The sequence below is a fragment of the Artibeus jamaicensis genome, unplaced genomic scaffold, assembly GCF_021234435.1.
Source record: "Artibeus jamaicensis isolate MK-2021 breed Jamaican fruit bat unplaced genomic scaffold, CSHL_Jam_final contig_1998, whole genome shotgun sequence".
NCBI lineage: Eukaryota > Metazoa > Chordata > Mammalia > Chiroptera > Phyllostomidae > Artibeus > Artibeus jamaicensis.
The window spans coordinates 16,591,466-16,609,247 of NW_026521407.1; the positions used below are offsets into that span (position 1 = coordinate 16,591,466).

At 38.7% G+C, this 17,782-nt stretch overlaps 1 protein-coding gene across 8 annotated transcripts in view; it reads left to right on the forward strand.

The window, feature by feature from the left end:
* Positions 1-17,551, forward strand: part of HELZ (helicase with zinc finger) — a 145,708-nt gene extending 128,157 nt beyond the window's left edge. For 7 of the 8 annotated variants that reach the window (XM_053655530.1, XM_037128028.2, XM_053655538.1 and 4 more), the window contains 2 exons: positions 11,959-12,211; positions 15,841-17,551. In XM_053655530.1, coding sequence (XP_053511505.1) covers positions 11,959-12,211; positions 15,841-16,178 — 591 coding nt within the window. In that variant the 3' untranslated portion in view covers positions 16,179-17,551. The remainder of the gene's footprint in view (positions 1-11,958; positions 12,212-15,840) is intronic. The other variant, XM_053655542.1, reaches the window with a different exon arrangement.
* The last annotated feature ends 231 nt before the right edge of the window (positions 17,552-17,782 follow it).

Sequence of the window (17,782 nt, forward strand, 5' to 3'; positions counted from 1 at the left end):
TGGTCATTACTGTTGAAGCATGAAGCCCCTTAGAGTCTTTTATTGTTGTTTTGGAACATTTCACCATCTGACTGACTTAAGTAGGGAAGCTGGCTTAGTCCTGTCTAATTTGGAGAAATGGCTTTTAGTGACTTTTTGCTGAAGTTACATTTGTTTATTACAAATTTGTTAATTGGAGCTTTCTGTAGAGGTTGGCTTTCTTAGCCAGTGGCCAGTCCCGAGTCCATGCTCTTTATCCTGTGACTCAACCTGGTGGTTTCTTAGAGGTGGCAGGTGATACCAGATGGTACACTGACTCCCGGATGTCAGAATTTGCAGTGTTTAACATAGAATTGACTCTATTACACTAAGCATTTTAAGGTAAATTGAAATTTTTTATCTTAAACCACCTAGGTATTTCGAAAGAGCATCACTGGTACGAAAATCTCTAGTTCCACGTTATAAAGCTTCCAAAGCTGTGCTGTTTGGCATAGACCATAAACACTCGCTGAACTCTTCATTAGCTCTCGTAGGTTTTCTGTGGATACCCTAGGGTTTTTTATATAGAAGATAGTACCATTTGCAAACACAGCTTTGTCCTTCCTTTCCAACCTGGATGCATTTTCTTTCTTTTTCTTGCCTAATTACCCTGGCCAGAACCTCTAGTATAATGTCTAGGGTGCATATTTGGCAAAATTAGAGAAAAACAAGTATATTTAGAGTGAGTTTTCCAAATTTCCTTTTGTTATTCATTTTTAATTTTATTCCATTGTGGTTGGAGACCATATTGGTATAACTTTAATCTTTTAAAATGTATTGTGACTTGTTTTGTGGCCCAACACACGGTCTGTCCTGGAGAATGTTTCAGGGGCCCTGGAGAAGAAGATGTGTTTTGTTCTTGTTGGATGGAGTGTTCTGCAGATACATTGGATCTGTTTGGTTTACACTGTTGTTCACATTTTCAGTTCCTTCTGTTAGGTTTTGTATCTGTTATTGAAAGTAGTGTATTGAAGTCTCCAGCTATTATTGTTGAATTACTTCTTTCAGTTCTGTCAGTTTATGCTTCATGTATTTTGGGACTTTGCATTAGGTTTACATATATTTGTAATTGTTATATATTCCTAGTGGGTTGACTTTTTTATCATTATAATGTCCTTTCTCTCGCTTAACAGTTTTGTCTTCTAGTATGTTTTTTCTAATATTTGTATAGTCACCCCAGCCCTTTTTGAGTCTTTCGGCACATGTGTGGTTCTCTAGATTCCTAGGAGTCGGTCAGAGTGTTCTAAGCCTTTATTCCCTGAACGAAGCTCACTGCCCAGCCTGTCCTCCACATCTTGTGGTTAGTCTGCCATTCCGTCCAGCTGCTGTCCACTGTCTCGGGCAGCGGAGACTAAAATATGTGCTGGTGAATGTTTTCAATGGGTCCCCTTTGAGTTGGACACAAATAGGACAAGTGCTTTTTTTGTCTTGTTTCATTTTTTAAAAGCCACCAGACAGGTCAAACACAAATCATTAAAATTTTTGAGAAAGAGGCCCATTCTGTTCCTTTGGGTCCTAGTAGCTGCAATGCAAGGTCTTATTTCCAGGCTGCCACTGAGTTGGAGAGCTGGGGAAGGAACTAGGGTGAGTCAAAACACCGCAGACCTTGCTGCTCTTACCAGAGTGTTCTGGTTTGTCCTGATTAAGTGCTCCCCTGGTTGCTGTAGGCTTTAGTTTCCCGAATTCCAAGAAAGCTGATTGTGACAGTTTTCCCAGTTTTGTCATTGCTTTTATGGAGGGATGCACTGTGGAGTTCCTCATGCCACATTTTTACTGATTTCACTGATGAGGTTTTGACTTAACCTGCCAGTGAGCTCATAACATGTGGGAAACAACATGCCAAAGTTTTTATAAGGTCTTGCCAAGTTTTGTATTTTAGGAAAATTCTGAATACTGAATACTGTACTTTAAAAAAATGTTTTATTATTTATCTTTAGAGGGGAAGGGAAAGAGAGAGGGAGAGAAATATCAATGTATGGTTGCCTCTCATGTGTCCCCTGCTGGGAACCAGCCTGCAACCCAGGCATGTGCTCTGACTGGGAATCGAACTGCATTGGGCCGCCCAATCCACTGGCTACCCCAGGGTTAATGTAGTTAAATGTTCCTTAGTTTGGGGATGCAGTTCTTTGTACCCTTGAGCTCTTAACATTTGATATTACTGTTTAGTAGCTGTGAGTGTATGAGTAGTACCTTTTAATCATTAGTGGGTTCTTAGAATGAAATTACTTTTCCAACTGTATTTTGAGGCATGAGATTCACATGTGATCACTAGCTTGCAACACTGAAAAATACCTTGACAAGAAAAATATTATTTTTACCACATTGCAGGTTTTGGTGTTTTCAGTGCATTGGGATAACTTTTGTGTATTATGTTGTACAAAATGACTTTGTATGAATCATCCTACAGAGTGAATGGTTTGTGTGCTTGCTGTTTCTTTCCAGCCTTTTAAAAGAATTTCTTTAGCAATACAGAAAAATGTCTTATTTTCCTCCCTGCTGTGAATTGTTTTATTGCTAGAATAGAAGCCTTGGTGGCTACGTGTCATGTGGGACGAACACACACAGGTGTTAGCTTGGTGCTTACCTGGAGTGGGGACGGTCCTTCAGAGGATGTGGTTTGTTTTTGATATTTCGGTTTTCTTTTGACAAGTGAAGTACCTGGTTGGTATGGAAAAAGTAAGAGACATTATTTCTAATTTCACTATACAAAGTCTGCTACATAACATTTAGCTTTTCAAAGCATTTATATATATGAATGTGTGATTGATTAATGTGGGGAGATTTTGTGTTGAGGAAACTTGAAACAATTTTTTCTTAATTGTGGTGCTCAGTTACATTACTCTGTGAAACTTTTCTTTCTCTAGGTTGAGGCACCCTAAGTGGGATCTTGATCCTATTATATAACATTTTTGCTCCTTAAAATTTTTAGGGTATTCTCATTTAGATGCTTAAGGCTTAATTGGTGGGCTTTCATTACCTTCCTCAAATGCAGCAAAAGCACTGGCCCTCAGCGTCCTGGATGAGGCTGGGCACTGAGGTCTGGTAGCAGTGCCTGCAGCCTCTCCTACTTCTGCTGCTTTCCCAGTGTGATGGGTAAGGGCAGAGGTGCCGTCCTACTGGCCCCGGTCACAGATCATTCCAGTGTCTTTATAGTCTTTATTATGTTACTGTAGTCTCACTAAATAGAATAGTAGCTTTCTGAGCAAATACTAGATTCTTTGTGTTATCCTTGCATTTCTAACAGCTATGGAGGTAGGGGAGATGAAATGCAAAGAGAAACAATACAAGTTAGTTCTTGGCTTCTGAGCTTCCAGTGGTTCGTTTTCTAATTGTGGCATGACCCAGGACTTTCTTGGGTAATTTTTACATGTATGAGATTTTTCACTGTGCATGATAACTGGGTGAGATGCAGCTTCTCAGTATATACTGAGATCTGTTTCTGGACTTTATAGTTTTCTCTTCATCTTTCTGTATGTTTCTACACCAGAATTATATTGAGGTAATTTTAACTTCGAAGTTTTGTAATACTCTAATATGATATAGTGTAAAGTCTCCTTTCATACTATTTTTTTCTTCCAGTTTCTGTGTGTTTGAGATCAGGGGAGGGTTATTCTGTGGTTTTTCTACTAGAAGGTTAGAATACCTTTTTCACCTCTTCCTCCTCCCCCACCAAAAAAACCCCCAAACCCCACCTTTCTTGGATTTTAATTTGAATTACATTAAATGTGTAGCTTAAATTGGGGAAATTGTATCCTTATGAATATTTTGTGAATTGGTGCAATCCATTTTGGAGCGCCTTTATTTCTGGTTAAAATTTACTCTTAGGTTGATTTTTTCTTGTTTTTGGTAATGAATAGGATCTTTTTTTCTTATTATACTTACCAGTCATTTTATCTTGAATCAAATCCTCATTCTTCTGAAATGGGCATAATTTTACCAGGTTAAAAACTTTGATTCAACAGAGAACCAGCAGTGCTGATACTGGCGCAGGGCAAAGCCTTTGCCATTTAAGATATGCCCTGCCATGAAGTAGATTACAAGTGCTCGTAAGTAATGAATGGGAAATTCTTTTTAAAAATATCACTGTGGAAGTCTGGGGTTTGTTTATGAAGCTGCAGTGTTGCTCTTGTTGGGATAGCCCTTGTAATGAATATGGGGTGCTGTAAGTCACCTGTTCTGATCCGCTTTCAGTAAGTCAGCACTTACTTACCTCATGTTAGAGATGATACATATGATCTGTGATGAACCCTCTTGGAAATACTTCTTGTCTCTATGTTGGCTTTTGGACAAAGGACAGTTTTGGCCCATCTGTTCATTTTCATATTTTCCGTCAAGCAACTGTAGTTTTGAAATTAGTTGATGGTTTTGATTTCAATACTGTTGTCTAATTATCCCCTGTCCCAAATTCCTTTTATGGAGCAAAGTATTGTACAAATGGGGCTTGAAGTTTATATATCTGGCTGATTGACATATTCTGCTTATTGTGACTTCAGAAGTGGGTTGTAGGAGCTCATGACTTGTGTTGTACGATCAGGGAGTGACACTGCTGTCTTCTCAGAACCATCATTAATGTGTCGTATCTAAGAAACCTCCTAATGCACGTAACCGAAATGGTGATCAGCAAATTAATAAATTAGACCTCTATTCATACTTAAATTATCTAAGCTAATCATGAGATGTTCTGTTTTAATTAAAGTTTCTGGCACCATAGTTAATGACACTTGGAATTTTTACGAGAGCATTTAGTCCTTCCTTAGATTAGCTTTGATGGTATAATTATAAATAGAGGCCTAATTAATTAAGTTGCTAACCTTTCCCCCCGTTATTTATACATACACATGTGCAATAGCTTACTAACCTCGTACATTAGAGATATGTACCTTGTAAGACAGTGGTAAGCATTTTAAATTAGGAATTTATGCTTAAACTGACAACCATCTTCAACACTAGAAATTTATACATGAATTTAGTCACTTAGTTTCTCCTTCTTAAATGGCTTTGAAATTTTAGCATTATATTTTGATATTTAGAAAAAGATATCAGTGGGCTTAGAAAACCATGATCACATGGTTAGCAATGTAACGATTCCACAGTTTAACATGAGGAGTATCTATGAACACACAAATGTGGAGCTGAACCCAGATGAGGATCTCTGATGGAGGATGTGTGGTTAGCACTCAGTAATGAAATCACGTAGGACCCAAGGACTCTAGATTAGACCTGATGTCAGGGTTGCCATCTTAACATGAAGAAGCAATCTGATAGGTAAGATGTGTGTGTATAAGGAATAGTCTCTATGAGAAAACTGAGAACTGGGCAAAACAATAGGAAACAAAAAATGGTCAAGAAATAAGGAAAGAAGGGAAGAAAAGCATAGCTTATGTATTTACACAGCCTAGGGACCCACACGATTGAAGTGTAGGTGGAAGTATTAAGGGTATTTTCTTCCAGGAGTATTTTTGTTTTTTAGGAAAAGGATCTTTTTCTAAAATTTCTGTTTTGGGTCCCTTGTCTTTCAATTTCATAGCCATTTCCCTCTTTGGGGGCGGGATCTGAAACTTTAACTCATTGCCCAGAATGCATTTTATTATAGTCAATTTGCATGCTCTATAATTTTAAAATTTAAATAACTTAAATAGTTTTATATATCTCATAACACTTGAATTACTTTTAAAAATACAGCAAATTGTTGATGATTGTTAAAGTTGGTAATGGATTATGTCTGGATATTTTAATAATAAAAATTAAAATATATTCTCATTGACAAAGGCTTTGATTTATTAAAGACTTTAAAAGCTAGAACTCTGGAACTAGACTGAAGCCTTGGAGATCATTTATCTTAAGTACTCCTTTTTAAAGGAAACTGTGCAGAACTGAGATGTTAGAGGGACTTGCCACTTAAGCCGCTGCTCCTCCTTAGAGTGGAGCTGAGCCTCCTGACTTCTAGTCCTGTGCTGTTTCTCGAATGCCACACTGAGCTTCAGGTCTTAGGCTGTGGGTGAGAGTCATTCCTGGAAAGTGAGAAGTGACTGCAATTACATGAAGCAGATGTGAGGGAGGCTAAATAATGTTCTTGGGTCCAAAGAATTAAATCTTCATTCAGTTGTATGACGTTTTCCTTTTTGGAGGTGAGGGGATAGTGGTGGACAAGAGAGGGAGATGGCTCATTTTAGGATTCTTGAATCTTAAAAGCTAGCCAGTTCTGTTCTGGCCAGTGTGGCTTGGTTGGTTGAAGTGTCATTTCGTAGCTGAAAGGTTGTGGGTTTAGTCCATGGTCTGGGCACTTACAGGAGGCAACTGATTGATGGTTTTCTCTCACATCGATGTTTCTCTCTCTCTTTTCCTCTCCCTCTAAGAACAATGAAAAAATGCCCTTGGGTGAGAATTACAAAAAAATAAAATTTATTCATTGAAAAAATTAACCAGTTGTAGCTGCTAAATTTTTGACTGCTTGGATGATGAATTTAGAGACCTTAAATGCCAGATTATTAACATTAATGTATTACATTTCTAAATGTTCTCCAAAAATAATACAAAAATTCTTGGGTATTGTTTTTTAATGCTGGAAATTTTATTTAATTGTGATAATTTTGATTCTCAAAGAAAATACAAATAGTTACAAATTGAAGGGAAATATCTCTCAAGTATTTTATTTTCTATTCAAACTGGCATTTTCTCATTGTAAAAAGCGTTGTGGTCTGTAATTGACAACTCGACTGTTTCATACTCAGGAAGAGTAAACAAGTCAGATTCAGAGTAGCTCAAAATGTCAGAGCAGCGAATCTAACATTTCTTTCTAAGATGTAACATTGCATTCATTCTAGTATTTCCTTCAGTACGTAGTATTTGGATGTAGAAAATAATATTGCTTGGTGGGACGATACTATTTACAAATTGTAAGCACTTTTTTTTTTAAAGATTTTATTTATTCATCTTTAGAGGGCGGGAGGGAAGGGAAGGAGAGAGGGAGAGAAATATCAGTGTATGGTTGCCTCTCGTGCATTCCCTGCCGGGAACTGGCCCGCAACCCCAGGCATGTGCCCTGACTGGGAATTGAACTGCGATCCCTTGGTTCGCAGGCCTGCGCTCAATCCACTGAGCTACACCAGCCAGGCCAAATTGTAAGCACTTTTGCTTATGAGATACAAGTGGTATTTTTCTTTCTTTAGCTCTAAATTGATTTTAATGCAGTTTGCATTATGTGACTTTGTGATGACAAAGGGACTATTTGAATACAGAGTCACATTCATTTCAATGTACAGAACCCAGAAATAAATGTACTTAAGAAATCTAGAACTTAAGATAAAATTTTTATTTTGTTCATTACAATTGAATCTTATGAACCTAATGTGACGTTAAAGTTGTTTTTAAAATTCTGTTAAGGTAATGCATTTTATTTTTAAGATAATTACTTTAAAATAATATTAAATAGTGGAGAGTGTTTAGTTTTCTAGGCAAGAGATGATGGATTGGATCTAGGCTTGGATTATGATACAGCAATGAGAATGGCGAGAAGTAAATAAATTCAAGGTCTGTTTGTAGGTAAAACCCACGGGAACTCGTGGTGGATTAGGTGTGGTTTGAAGTGAAATGCAGTAAAATAAAATAGTTTATTTCCACTAGCCACGTTTCAGTTGCTCAGCAGCCACTTGCGGCTGGGGGCCACCTTACTAAACAGTGCAGATACAGACCTTCCCCACGGTCACTGCGGCTCTAGGTAAAGACTCACACCTCCGGTCAGCTCTTCAGAATTGTCTGACACCATTGCTTTGATGAGTTCTTAACCATCTCTTTTTTTCTCACTTTCTGAAAGTTCTGTTGATATGTTAGACCCCTTGGCTTCTTCAAATCTCTGTTTTTTCCCCCACTCATAGTTTGATCTTTGTATTTTTTCCTACACTCTGAAAGATTTCCTCGATTCTGTCTGTAAACCCTTCTGCTGCATTTTATATTTGAGACCTCAAATGTTTAATTTCCAAGAGTTCTTTATTCTGAGATTTTTCCTTTTTCCTAGTATCTTATTTTTTGTTTATAATGCAGTGCCTCTTCTGAGGAAACCAACTGCGGGTTTGTTGTTTTGTTTAAGATTTTTAGTAAGAACTAAAACAGTATTTTAAAAATATTTTTAAAAATGTTTTTAAATGATCACTGTTACTTTTTTTTCCTGGGCCTCCCTCCTTTCCTGTTTGTTTATCCTTTTATACTGGAGATGCCCCTAAATGTCTGGTGACCCTCTGTTGTCTGTGTCATTAAAGAGCAACTTCTCAGGGCCGATCGCATGGCAGGACTTGTCCTGGGGACGTTTTCACGCTTGGGTTCTTCCAGTTGTTGGGGAGGAGTGTGGAGTGAGCCCAGCTGTTCCTGTACAGACTTCAGCTATCCCCCCAATTTTATTCCTTCGTCTTCCTTCCCTTTCTATTGTAACTGGTGTTTCTGAGGCCCGAGCCCTTGTGGAATGTAGTAGGGATTAATTCCCTTCCTGGCTGGTAGTTCCAAAGTCCAAATCACAAAACAAGCAATATTCATAGAGACTAAACTTCCACTTTTATTCTCCACCTTTAACTCATCCCTTCCCCCTATAGATAAGTGTTACTATTAATATTTAGTTTATCCTCTTATTTTTTGAAAATACAAGGAAATGCTTTTACATGTACATATTCCTCCGTTTCTTAGGTAAAAGGTAGCATATTACACGTGTTTTGTACCTCGATAGGTTGTTGCTCATCCGCAGCAGTATCGTCCTCATCCCTCCACAGCGGCCTGCTGTTTTCATCACAGTTCCTTTAACTGGTCTCCTGTTGATGGACGTTTGGGTCGTTTCTGGTCTTTTGCTGTTACAAACAGTGCTTCAGTTGATAGCCGTATGCAAAAACCAAGCTTTTGTTTGTGTTACATTAAAAAATCTACGAATAGCTTTTTATTATACAGGCTATTGATTTTTAAAACTGAGAATTTAAAAATAATTACTAGTGTATTTAAAATTATAATAATAAATCCAGTATTTATTAATACAGTATTTTAATAAAAATAACTATTTTTCAAAACAAAAATATCTCATGAGTGCCATATTTTTAGTTTTGGAAATCTACTGCAGTATGTCATTTTAGTTGGAGCATGTAAAGAAAATTTCCATCATACAGATATGTACCTAAAAGGGAATTTTGGTAACTTTTACAGATAATTCTTTGATACTATACCAAAACTCAGCAGTTGGTAATTTCTTGACGATTAGTGGCAATATGGAATCAAAAGTCCCACTGCCATGGTCTTGGTCACAGTAAAACCCTGCAAGAGCTTAAACTCTGAGGCTGGGAAGCACCTCTGTTTGGTGGAGCTGTGGGGCTGAGAGGGCGGGGCCAGGCCTCATTGTTTTTTTGTCTCTCTTCCTGCCCCCAATATATTCAATCTCTTCTAGAGAATGAAAGAGGAGGAAACTTTTGAACTTAATGTGTATGGCCCAGCATTACTCAGATCCACAATTAGATAGAGGCAGAACAAAAAAGAGAAGACCACAGGCTGGTGTCTGTGAACATTGATGCAGGTATCCTCAACAGAATAGTAGCAAGCTGAATTCAGCAGTATATACAAAATAATACGCTAAGACCATGTCAAGGCTTATTCCTAGAATGCGAGGCTAGTTCAGTATTGGAAAATAAGTCAGTGTAGTCCACCATACCAACAGTCTAAAGAGAAAAACCACAGGTTATATCAAGAGATGGCAACAACACAAACCCCACGAATTTGACAAAACACAACATCCATTCATTCTTGGAAAACTAGAAATAGAAGAGAAATTCCTTAACTTATTAAAAGTTACCTATAAAATCTTACAGCAGCCATCATACTTAATGATACAGACTGAATGCTTTCTCTCTAAAATTAGGAGCAAGGTTAAGATGTCCTATTCAGCATCATACCAGAGTCTTGGCTAGTGCAGTATGGCCAAAAAAAAAAAAAAAACGGCAGGGCGGGGTGCATAGAGATCAGAAAGGAAGAAATAAAACTGTCCCTGCTCACAGATAACATTATTGTCAAAGTACAAAAACCCAAGGAACCTACCCACAAAACTAACCAATAAAAGTCCTATGACTAATGTGAATTCAGCAAGCTTTCAGAATATAAGGCCAGCACATACAAATCAATCTCATTTCTATAACCAGCATTGTACAGTTGGACATCCAAATGTAAGAGCCAGTACCATTACAGTAGGTCAAAGAACACTGAAATATGTGAAAATCTAACAAACCTGCATAGGATCTGTGTGCTGAGAACTACAAAACTGCTAAACTGTAGTGTATTTGTTACAGAAATAATTTTGTTCAGTTGTCATTAAGATTTCCTTTGAGGACAGATCTCATAGCAGCAAACGGTGGTTCTGGCTACGCTGGCGGCGCCCTCACACTGCCTGCAGCCACCGCCTCCCCCGTTACTCAGCCTGACGGTCTCTGCTCGTGCTTAGATCCCCAAAGCGCACCCTGCAGTGGCCGCGCCAGTTCCTCCCCTTTGTCATCGAGCCTCCAGTGCCTGATTTCCAATTATTGCTCCAACAGCGGTAAAAGAAAGAGTCCTCAGAATCATGGTGACCACAAACTGGACAGCAAATCTATTACTGCCAGAGGGAAGTGGGGGTAGTAAGAGCCAACCCCAACCTGTCATTTAGGATCTAACATGGAACCTTATTTTTATGTGTTATATTGAAACAATTATATAACAACAAGCCCTTCGTATGTGCCAGCAACAGTTCTAACTGCTATACATGTGGAACTCATTTAATTCTCACAGCAGCCCTGAGAGGTGCTGTGGGTAATGAAGACACATGTACGGGTGAAGTTCCCAGGAGGTTAAGTCAGTTGCCCAGGGCGACACTGCTCATAAAAGACAGCCTGAAGCCTAACCCCAGCTGGTGGGCCTCTAGGGGGTGTCCAACCTTTTGGTGTCTCGGCCATACTGGGAGAAGAGTTGTCTTGGGCCACACAGTAAATACATTGAGACACATAGTCACCAAAAAAATCTCATAATGTCTTAAGTAAATTGACGATACTGTGTTGGGCCACATTCATAGCCGTCCCGAGCAGCACATGGCCCACGGGCTGCAGGTGGGACACCCCAGACTGAGGTCGCATACCTAACTGCTACTCCATCCGGCCTTGCCACCCCAACCAGGGATGAATACTGGTCATAACACTCAGGCGAGAAAGAATTGGAGAGTACATAGGACATAATTTTTAAAAAATCTTTCGATGACTGGCAGATGGATCTTGTTGGGAGGGTTAGAGGAATAGGTTGTGCAGTTTAGGAAGGAGAAAATATAAGAAGTAAGTTCACTGGGTTTCAGACATATAAAGGATTTTTTTGAAGAAAGTAATGAATGTTCTGTGTTAATTGAAGACTGTAAAAGAAGATGCAAAGTGAGTCCAACCAGGGATGCTTCCTGTTGGGCAGGAGGAATGACGTCTTGCCATCTGGTAGGTTTAAGGAATGATAAATTGGGAGGCTCTGAAGGCACAGGCCCAGGAGACAAGTCCAGAATGGACGACCCCGTTCAAGATGGCCGTGATTCAGTTGGTGATGACTGTAACTTCTTTGTTTAATTGTGAACAGATATCTTTCTCTATTCTTATTCTTAATCTAATGGTACTAAAACATCAATAGCATTTAGAACTGAAGACAGGAAGTTCAGCTCCTTATTTTACAGATGAGGAAGCAGAATCAGAAATTAAATGTGTGTTGTCGGACTACCTACTAAGGGCCAGAACTGAATTTTGAACCCAGGTCTGCTGACACCATGTCCAGAGCTCAGGCTGCTTTCTGGGGGTGGTGGTGTCGTTGCAGAAGAGAGTATTTTTGAGAATTTCTGCTTAGTACAGTGAGATTGCTGTGTATCTAAGGAAGGGGATATAAGTTTCGCTGATTAATGAAATGTCCTTTTCCTTTATGTAGTATGAACCCAGAGGACCTGGTCGGCCCTTGTACCAAAGAAGAATTTCCTCTAGCTCAGTTCAGCCATGTTCTGAAGAAGTGAGTGCTCCTCAAGACAGTCTTGCTCAGTGTAAAGAGCTGCAGGACCATAGTAACCAATCTTCTTTCAACTTTCTATCCCCGGAGTCCTGGGTAAACGCCACCTCATCTACCCCCTATCAGAACATTCCGTGCAATGGATCCAGCAGGGCAGCTCAGCCCAGAGAGTTGATAGGTAAGACAAGGCGGTGGGCTGCTTAACCGTAGCTTTGAACGACTCAGCTCCTGGGTATCCATGGAGTTTTCTTCTTCCATCTCCCCCACTAGCATTGCTGTCTTTGGACAGTAGTCAGTGGTCATAGCTCATGGGCAGCCTCAGGCACGCTTGCTAATTTAGGGCCGTACCGAGCCCACATTTGCAGTCTGCAAGGTAAGTGGATCTGTCCACGTGGGCAGCTGATCATTTTGACCTGTGAATGGGTGAGAGAGGTAGTGGAACTTAAAACGTATTTCTAAATACTAGTTAGACTCATTTTTGCTTGGGAAAAGTTTGTTTTCTGTTTGTTTTGTATTTTTCAGCCTGGGACGGGTAGAGTTGGTTAGGTCATTACCGGTTTTCCAGGATTTATTGTCAGTAAAGTTTTCGACAATTTGAGATACAATACAGTTAGTCATAAGAGAAATCAGTAAAATCTAACATTTTGAGATTAAGAAATCATTTGTTTATTTCTTCTATTCTAATGAACTGAAAAATCCACAGCTACAGAATTTTTTAAAAAAGGCATAGAAAGGCATTAGAGTAGACAAGGCTGTAAACTTGTAATATATGGTGGGATGTCTAAATTCTACCTCTTTAGCCTCGAACATGAATGTACTTTCATCTTTAATTTGTTCCCTCTTTTTTGTGTGTATATTTTGAATATAAAGAAATGAATGATAATATTTGCATTCTCTAAGCTCTAGACTTCTTTTTGTAGGCTATAGACATTGATCTTTGGGAGCAAGTCTGTGATTTTGGGTGAATTTCTGCCCTAGTAGCAACCTTTGTATATGAAATTAATCTTGTTCACCTTTAGAATGTGAATCCATTGTTTCTGTAACTGACCTATTTTTGAGTGTGCCATATAGCATATTTTTAGAACATTAGACATGGTAGGACAAAAAGCAGTAAAAAAATTTTGACTTTGTTTCCTGGCAAGAGACGTTGTCATTTTAATCTTTAAACACTCATTAGTACCTATGGTATAATTTGGGGTTGATCTGTGTTTTAAAGGTCTAACATAAACACACTCATATTAATGTATTTGAATTTCATGAGAAACATCTAAATTATAAATCACTGATGGAAATTGGTTACTTTTTTCTTGTTTTGTTCATAATAATTTATTTCAAAGCCAGATCATTTCACTCATTTTTTCACCTAAATTTTAGGACAGCTGTTGGCCAAAGTCAATAAAAATGCGACCTGAGCAGATAAGGTAGAAAGTTCTTAAACAAATGCCCGACATGTGGTATCTTACACAAATACAGAATTATCTTCTTCGTTGCTAGGAGACAAACTGTAGTATTTTTTAGTTGAAAGTAACAGTTAAATATTAAAAAATGAATTCAAAATCACTAATATCCTGAGATACAGCTTCTTGTCTGCCAGCGTGTGCACGTACATATTTATCTTTGGAGGAATGTAGCAATTGCTGTGGTGAATCAGCAGGAAAATATTTTTTCCATAATTGTAAGCCTGAGAGCAGAGACCATGTCTTTGACCTTTCTGATCTTTGGATTTCCCATTTTGGCACTGATCACACTTTCTGCTGCTGGTACTGAGACCATGAAAACAGACCTCGTGCAGTGAGGGACTGACTCAGTCTCCCCGCAGGGCATTTACACTTGGCGGCTCACCAGCGCAGGTGGGGGTTGCTCTCCAACATGTATGCTTGGGTTCCGTTCACCTATCTTGGTAACAAGACATACTTTATCAGACGTTTTCTTTTGATACAGGGGTGAAAATTTAAGACTCTATAGAGATAGGTATTTTGAAAAATATCATTGGTTGTGAGATTAGTAAAATTCATAGTTTTTTTTTTAATCCTCACCCAAGGATATGTTCTATTGATTTTTTTTTTTTTTTTTTAGAGAAAGAGAAAGGAGGAGAGAGAAACATCAGTGTGAGAAACATTGATCGGTTGTCTGCCGTATGTGCTGTGATCCCCCAGTCGGGGATCACACCTGCCACTTAGGTGTGTGCCCTGACTGGGAATGAAACACAGTGCTTTGGTGTGTGGGACAGCGCTCCAGCGAAGCCACCCAGCCAAGGCTAAACTTCATAGTTTTAAAGAATAATTTCTCTTAGCTGGTATATATGATAAATTAATAGAGGTCTTGAATTCATGGTGGGATAGGAATGTAGACATTAGGTTAAACATTATTTTGTAAGCATTTATTATTTAAATTAAAAGATTTTAAACTCTGATTAATCATCATGAAAATAAGAACATGGTTAAATAATAAATCTTAGTAAAGTAAATAAAAGTAGTATGAGCTTGCTCTGGCCTGCATGGCTCAGTTGGTTGGAGCATCGTCCCACAACTGAAAGGTCGCCCATTCAGTTCCTGGTCAGGGCTCATGGCTAGGTTGTGGGTTTGATCCCCAGGTGGGGGTGCACACGGGAGGCAATGTCTCTCTCTCACATTGATTTTTCTCTCCCTCTCTTGCTCCCTCCCTTCCTCTTTCTCTAAAGATAAATAAAATCTTTTAAAAAATAGCTTCATTCTAAAAAAAAGTAGTAACCCTAATGCTGTGATTGACTAGGGAGATGAGTAAATGTGGTTGCATGAGTGTGAAGGGCAGTTTCTTCCCGCAGGACAGTTCTCTGCCGGCACCGGAACCTCCCACCATGCGCCTGCCGTTGTGACTCAGCATCTGCTTCTGAGGGCTGATGCTAGGGAAGAGTCATGAGTGTTAGGAAATGTGTATCTCTAACAACATAACAGTGTATAAAAGTGAAGTATTGGTTACAATCCAAAATTCTAAAAATGAGAGGTTATTTAAATAAGTTAAAATATCTCAATTGTATGATGCCCTTAGGGAAAAATACACCAACAAATTGAGACTTTTCTCTGATATTCGGGAATATGAATGACTTATTTTCTTCTTTGGCCTTTTGTATAATTTCCAAGTTATCCCCAGCGAATGTTATTATGATTATAATCCAGTATAACTTTAGTTAAATTCGTAAAAGATTGGAAACAAAAGCAGCGTTTGGAAACCAGTTTGGATTTAGTGAGCAGTACGTTAGAAAAAGGGCGTCAGATTCTAACCGAGGGCCCTAAACGGCAGGCAGGTTACAGGAAATGGGAACTAAAGTTCGTAGCCGCTTTTCCTTCACCTTATTCCATGTATGCGTGTATATTTCAAGAAAAAAATATCACTCTTAAGAAATGGAATTCAGTGCTACTATTTCTTAGGTTAATAATAAGAGCTATTGGGACCAGAAGTCTGCCTATACAGCTTATTTTTATATAAGAGCATGTTAGATCCCATTTTCAAACTGTGAGCTGTTAAAATAATAAATATCAAATGTATGATTGTACAAATTAGATTTTTGAAAGCAAACCTTCAGACTTGACCTTTAGTTTTTGTATGTTAGCTATTCCAGGTCATGTAGAGGTCTCTTTTTTGAGTGTTAATAAGATACAGAAGTTGGGTCAGATGTGCTGTGATTTTGACTTTCTGTGGCAGAAGCTGCCTCTCCTTGTGACTGCCCTGTCCCTGAGCTCCTGGGGCTGAGCGCCAGCCATGACACGCATCGATGAGGTGTGTGACCATCCCCGGGCCTTAATCGCTGTCACTGTTTTCTGCTTCTAGCTCCACCCAAGACCGTCAAACCTCCCCCCGAGGATCAGCTGAAGTCTGAAAACCTCGAGGTACCCAGTTCCTTCAACTATAACGTGCTGCAGCATCTCGGCCAGTTCCCCCCGCTCATGCCCAACAAGCAGATTGCGGAGTCGGCCAACAGCAGCAGCCAGCAGAGCGCGGCGGGCAGCAAGCCCACCATGTCCTATGCCAGTGCTCTGCGGGCGCCCCCCAAGCCCAGGCCCCCGCCTGAGCAGGCCAAGAAGAGCAGCGACCCTCTGTCCCTGTTCCAGGAACTCAGCCTGGGGAGCTCTTCGGGCAGCAACGGCTTTTACTCCTATTTTAAATAATCGCCTTTTTTCCTCAAGGGAGAATGTTTTAATTTCTGTTTGTACCAGTAGAATTAAGATAGTTGGACTTCATCTATAGACACAGAGTTCCCATTGTTTTAATATTAAATATGTTCTCACTTAATTGCTTTGCTGCTAGACTTGCAACTAATTTTTTAAAAGTATATTCCATTATTTTGCATTTTGACGTGTCGGAATTTTGACAGCTTTTATGTAGAATAAAAAATATTTTTAAATTTGTGTATTGTTACATATGTTTGCATCAAGCTAGCAGCTAAGAGGTTAATTGTGCAACTTTAAAAAAAGAAAAAAGTTTGTCTAAAATGTATTTAAAAAGAAAAAAAAGTTGTAAGTAGCATTTACATTTATTCAATAATATTACCATATGCTGGGTTTCTGTACCAGAAATGGCCAGTTGATGTACAAAATGTATGTTATTTTTGCTTAAATTCATTTAAAATTTTTTAAAATAAAGGGCAGCATCTTCTAAATACATTTAAGTTTTATCAGCTTTTTTTTCGGTGACAAGATGCTGCATTCTAAAACTTTTACAGTTTTAGACTCCATATGACGTGCTGATATCATCTCCATCCACTGTAGGATAGAGTGAGAGGCATTCTTTGCAGGTATGTTTTGTATGCCACTGTTTTTCATAATGTGAAAAAACATGAGCATACTTAGTTATTTTTTTGGACAAGCTACACTTCAAGCTTGTTTTTAATATTAATTTGATAGTGTGTTTTTTTTAAACAGATCATGAAGCTGAAAAATTTTTAGGATTGTTGGTGCTTAGTAGACTTGATAACTATTTTAAAAATGCGTGAATTCAGTAAAATCTTTTTTTCCTCACTATGCATGTGCAGATGTCTGTAATTGGGCTCCCCGATCCCGCTCCAGTGGGATAAAGACTTGTGCCGCTTTAAGGTTTTTTTCCCCCTCCGGTAAAAATTTTGGTACCTTATTTGATGTTTACATTACATTGTGACATTATAAATGGCAACTCAAATATTTTGCTAACTGTTTTGAGGAACATCATTAAAGAAAAAATATATAATGTTTGTCAAAGATGCATCAAAATTCATCCAAATCTGGGGCAAAAAAACCACCCTTGTTTTTCATGTCTTTTGATTCTTCAAAAATAACCCCATTGAACTTGTACAAAAATATAAACTTTAAATAGCTATCTTAAATATTCTGTGGTCTAAAAGTTGTTTTGAATGAACTTTGGTAACATCCAAAGGAGAAAAACGTTTACCCTCTTAAAACTGGTGGTCTTGTAACACTTTTGACGCAATGCATGTCCTTATTGTTTTCCTGAATTAGTACTACAACTTTTATACTTCAGAAGTATCTTGAAACTACAATATAACTTTTGGAAATCTAGAGGGGAAGGGAGGGAGAGAAGGAGAGAAACATCAATGTAGGGTTGCCTTTCTCATCCCCTCCCTCCCCCACTGCAGCCCCATCCCTGAGCTACACCAGCCAGGGCAATATAACTTTTAAAAAAATAAGATGAGATGGGGAAACCTTGCAAACGAACCAGTGGGTCCTGGCGATTCGTTCCAAAACGGTGTTTCGGAGGACTGTTAGGCTTTTAAAACAGG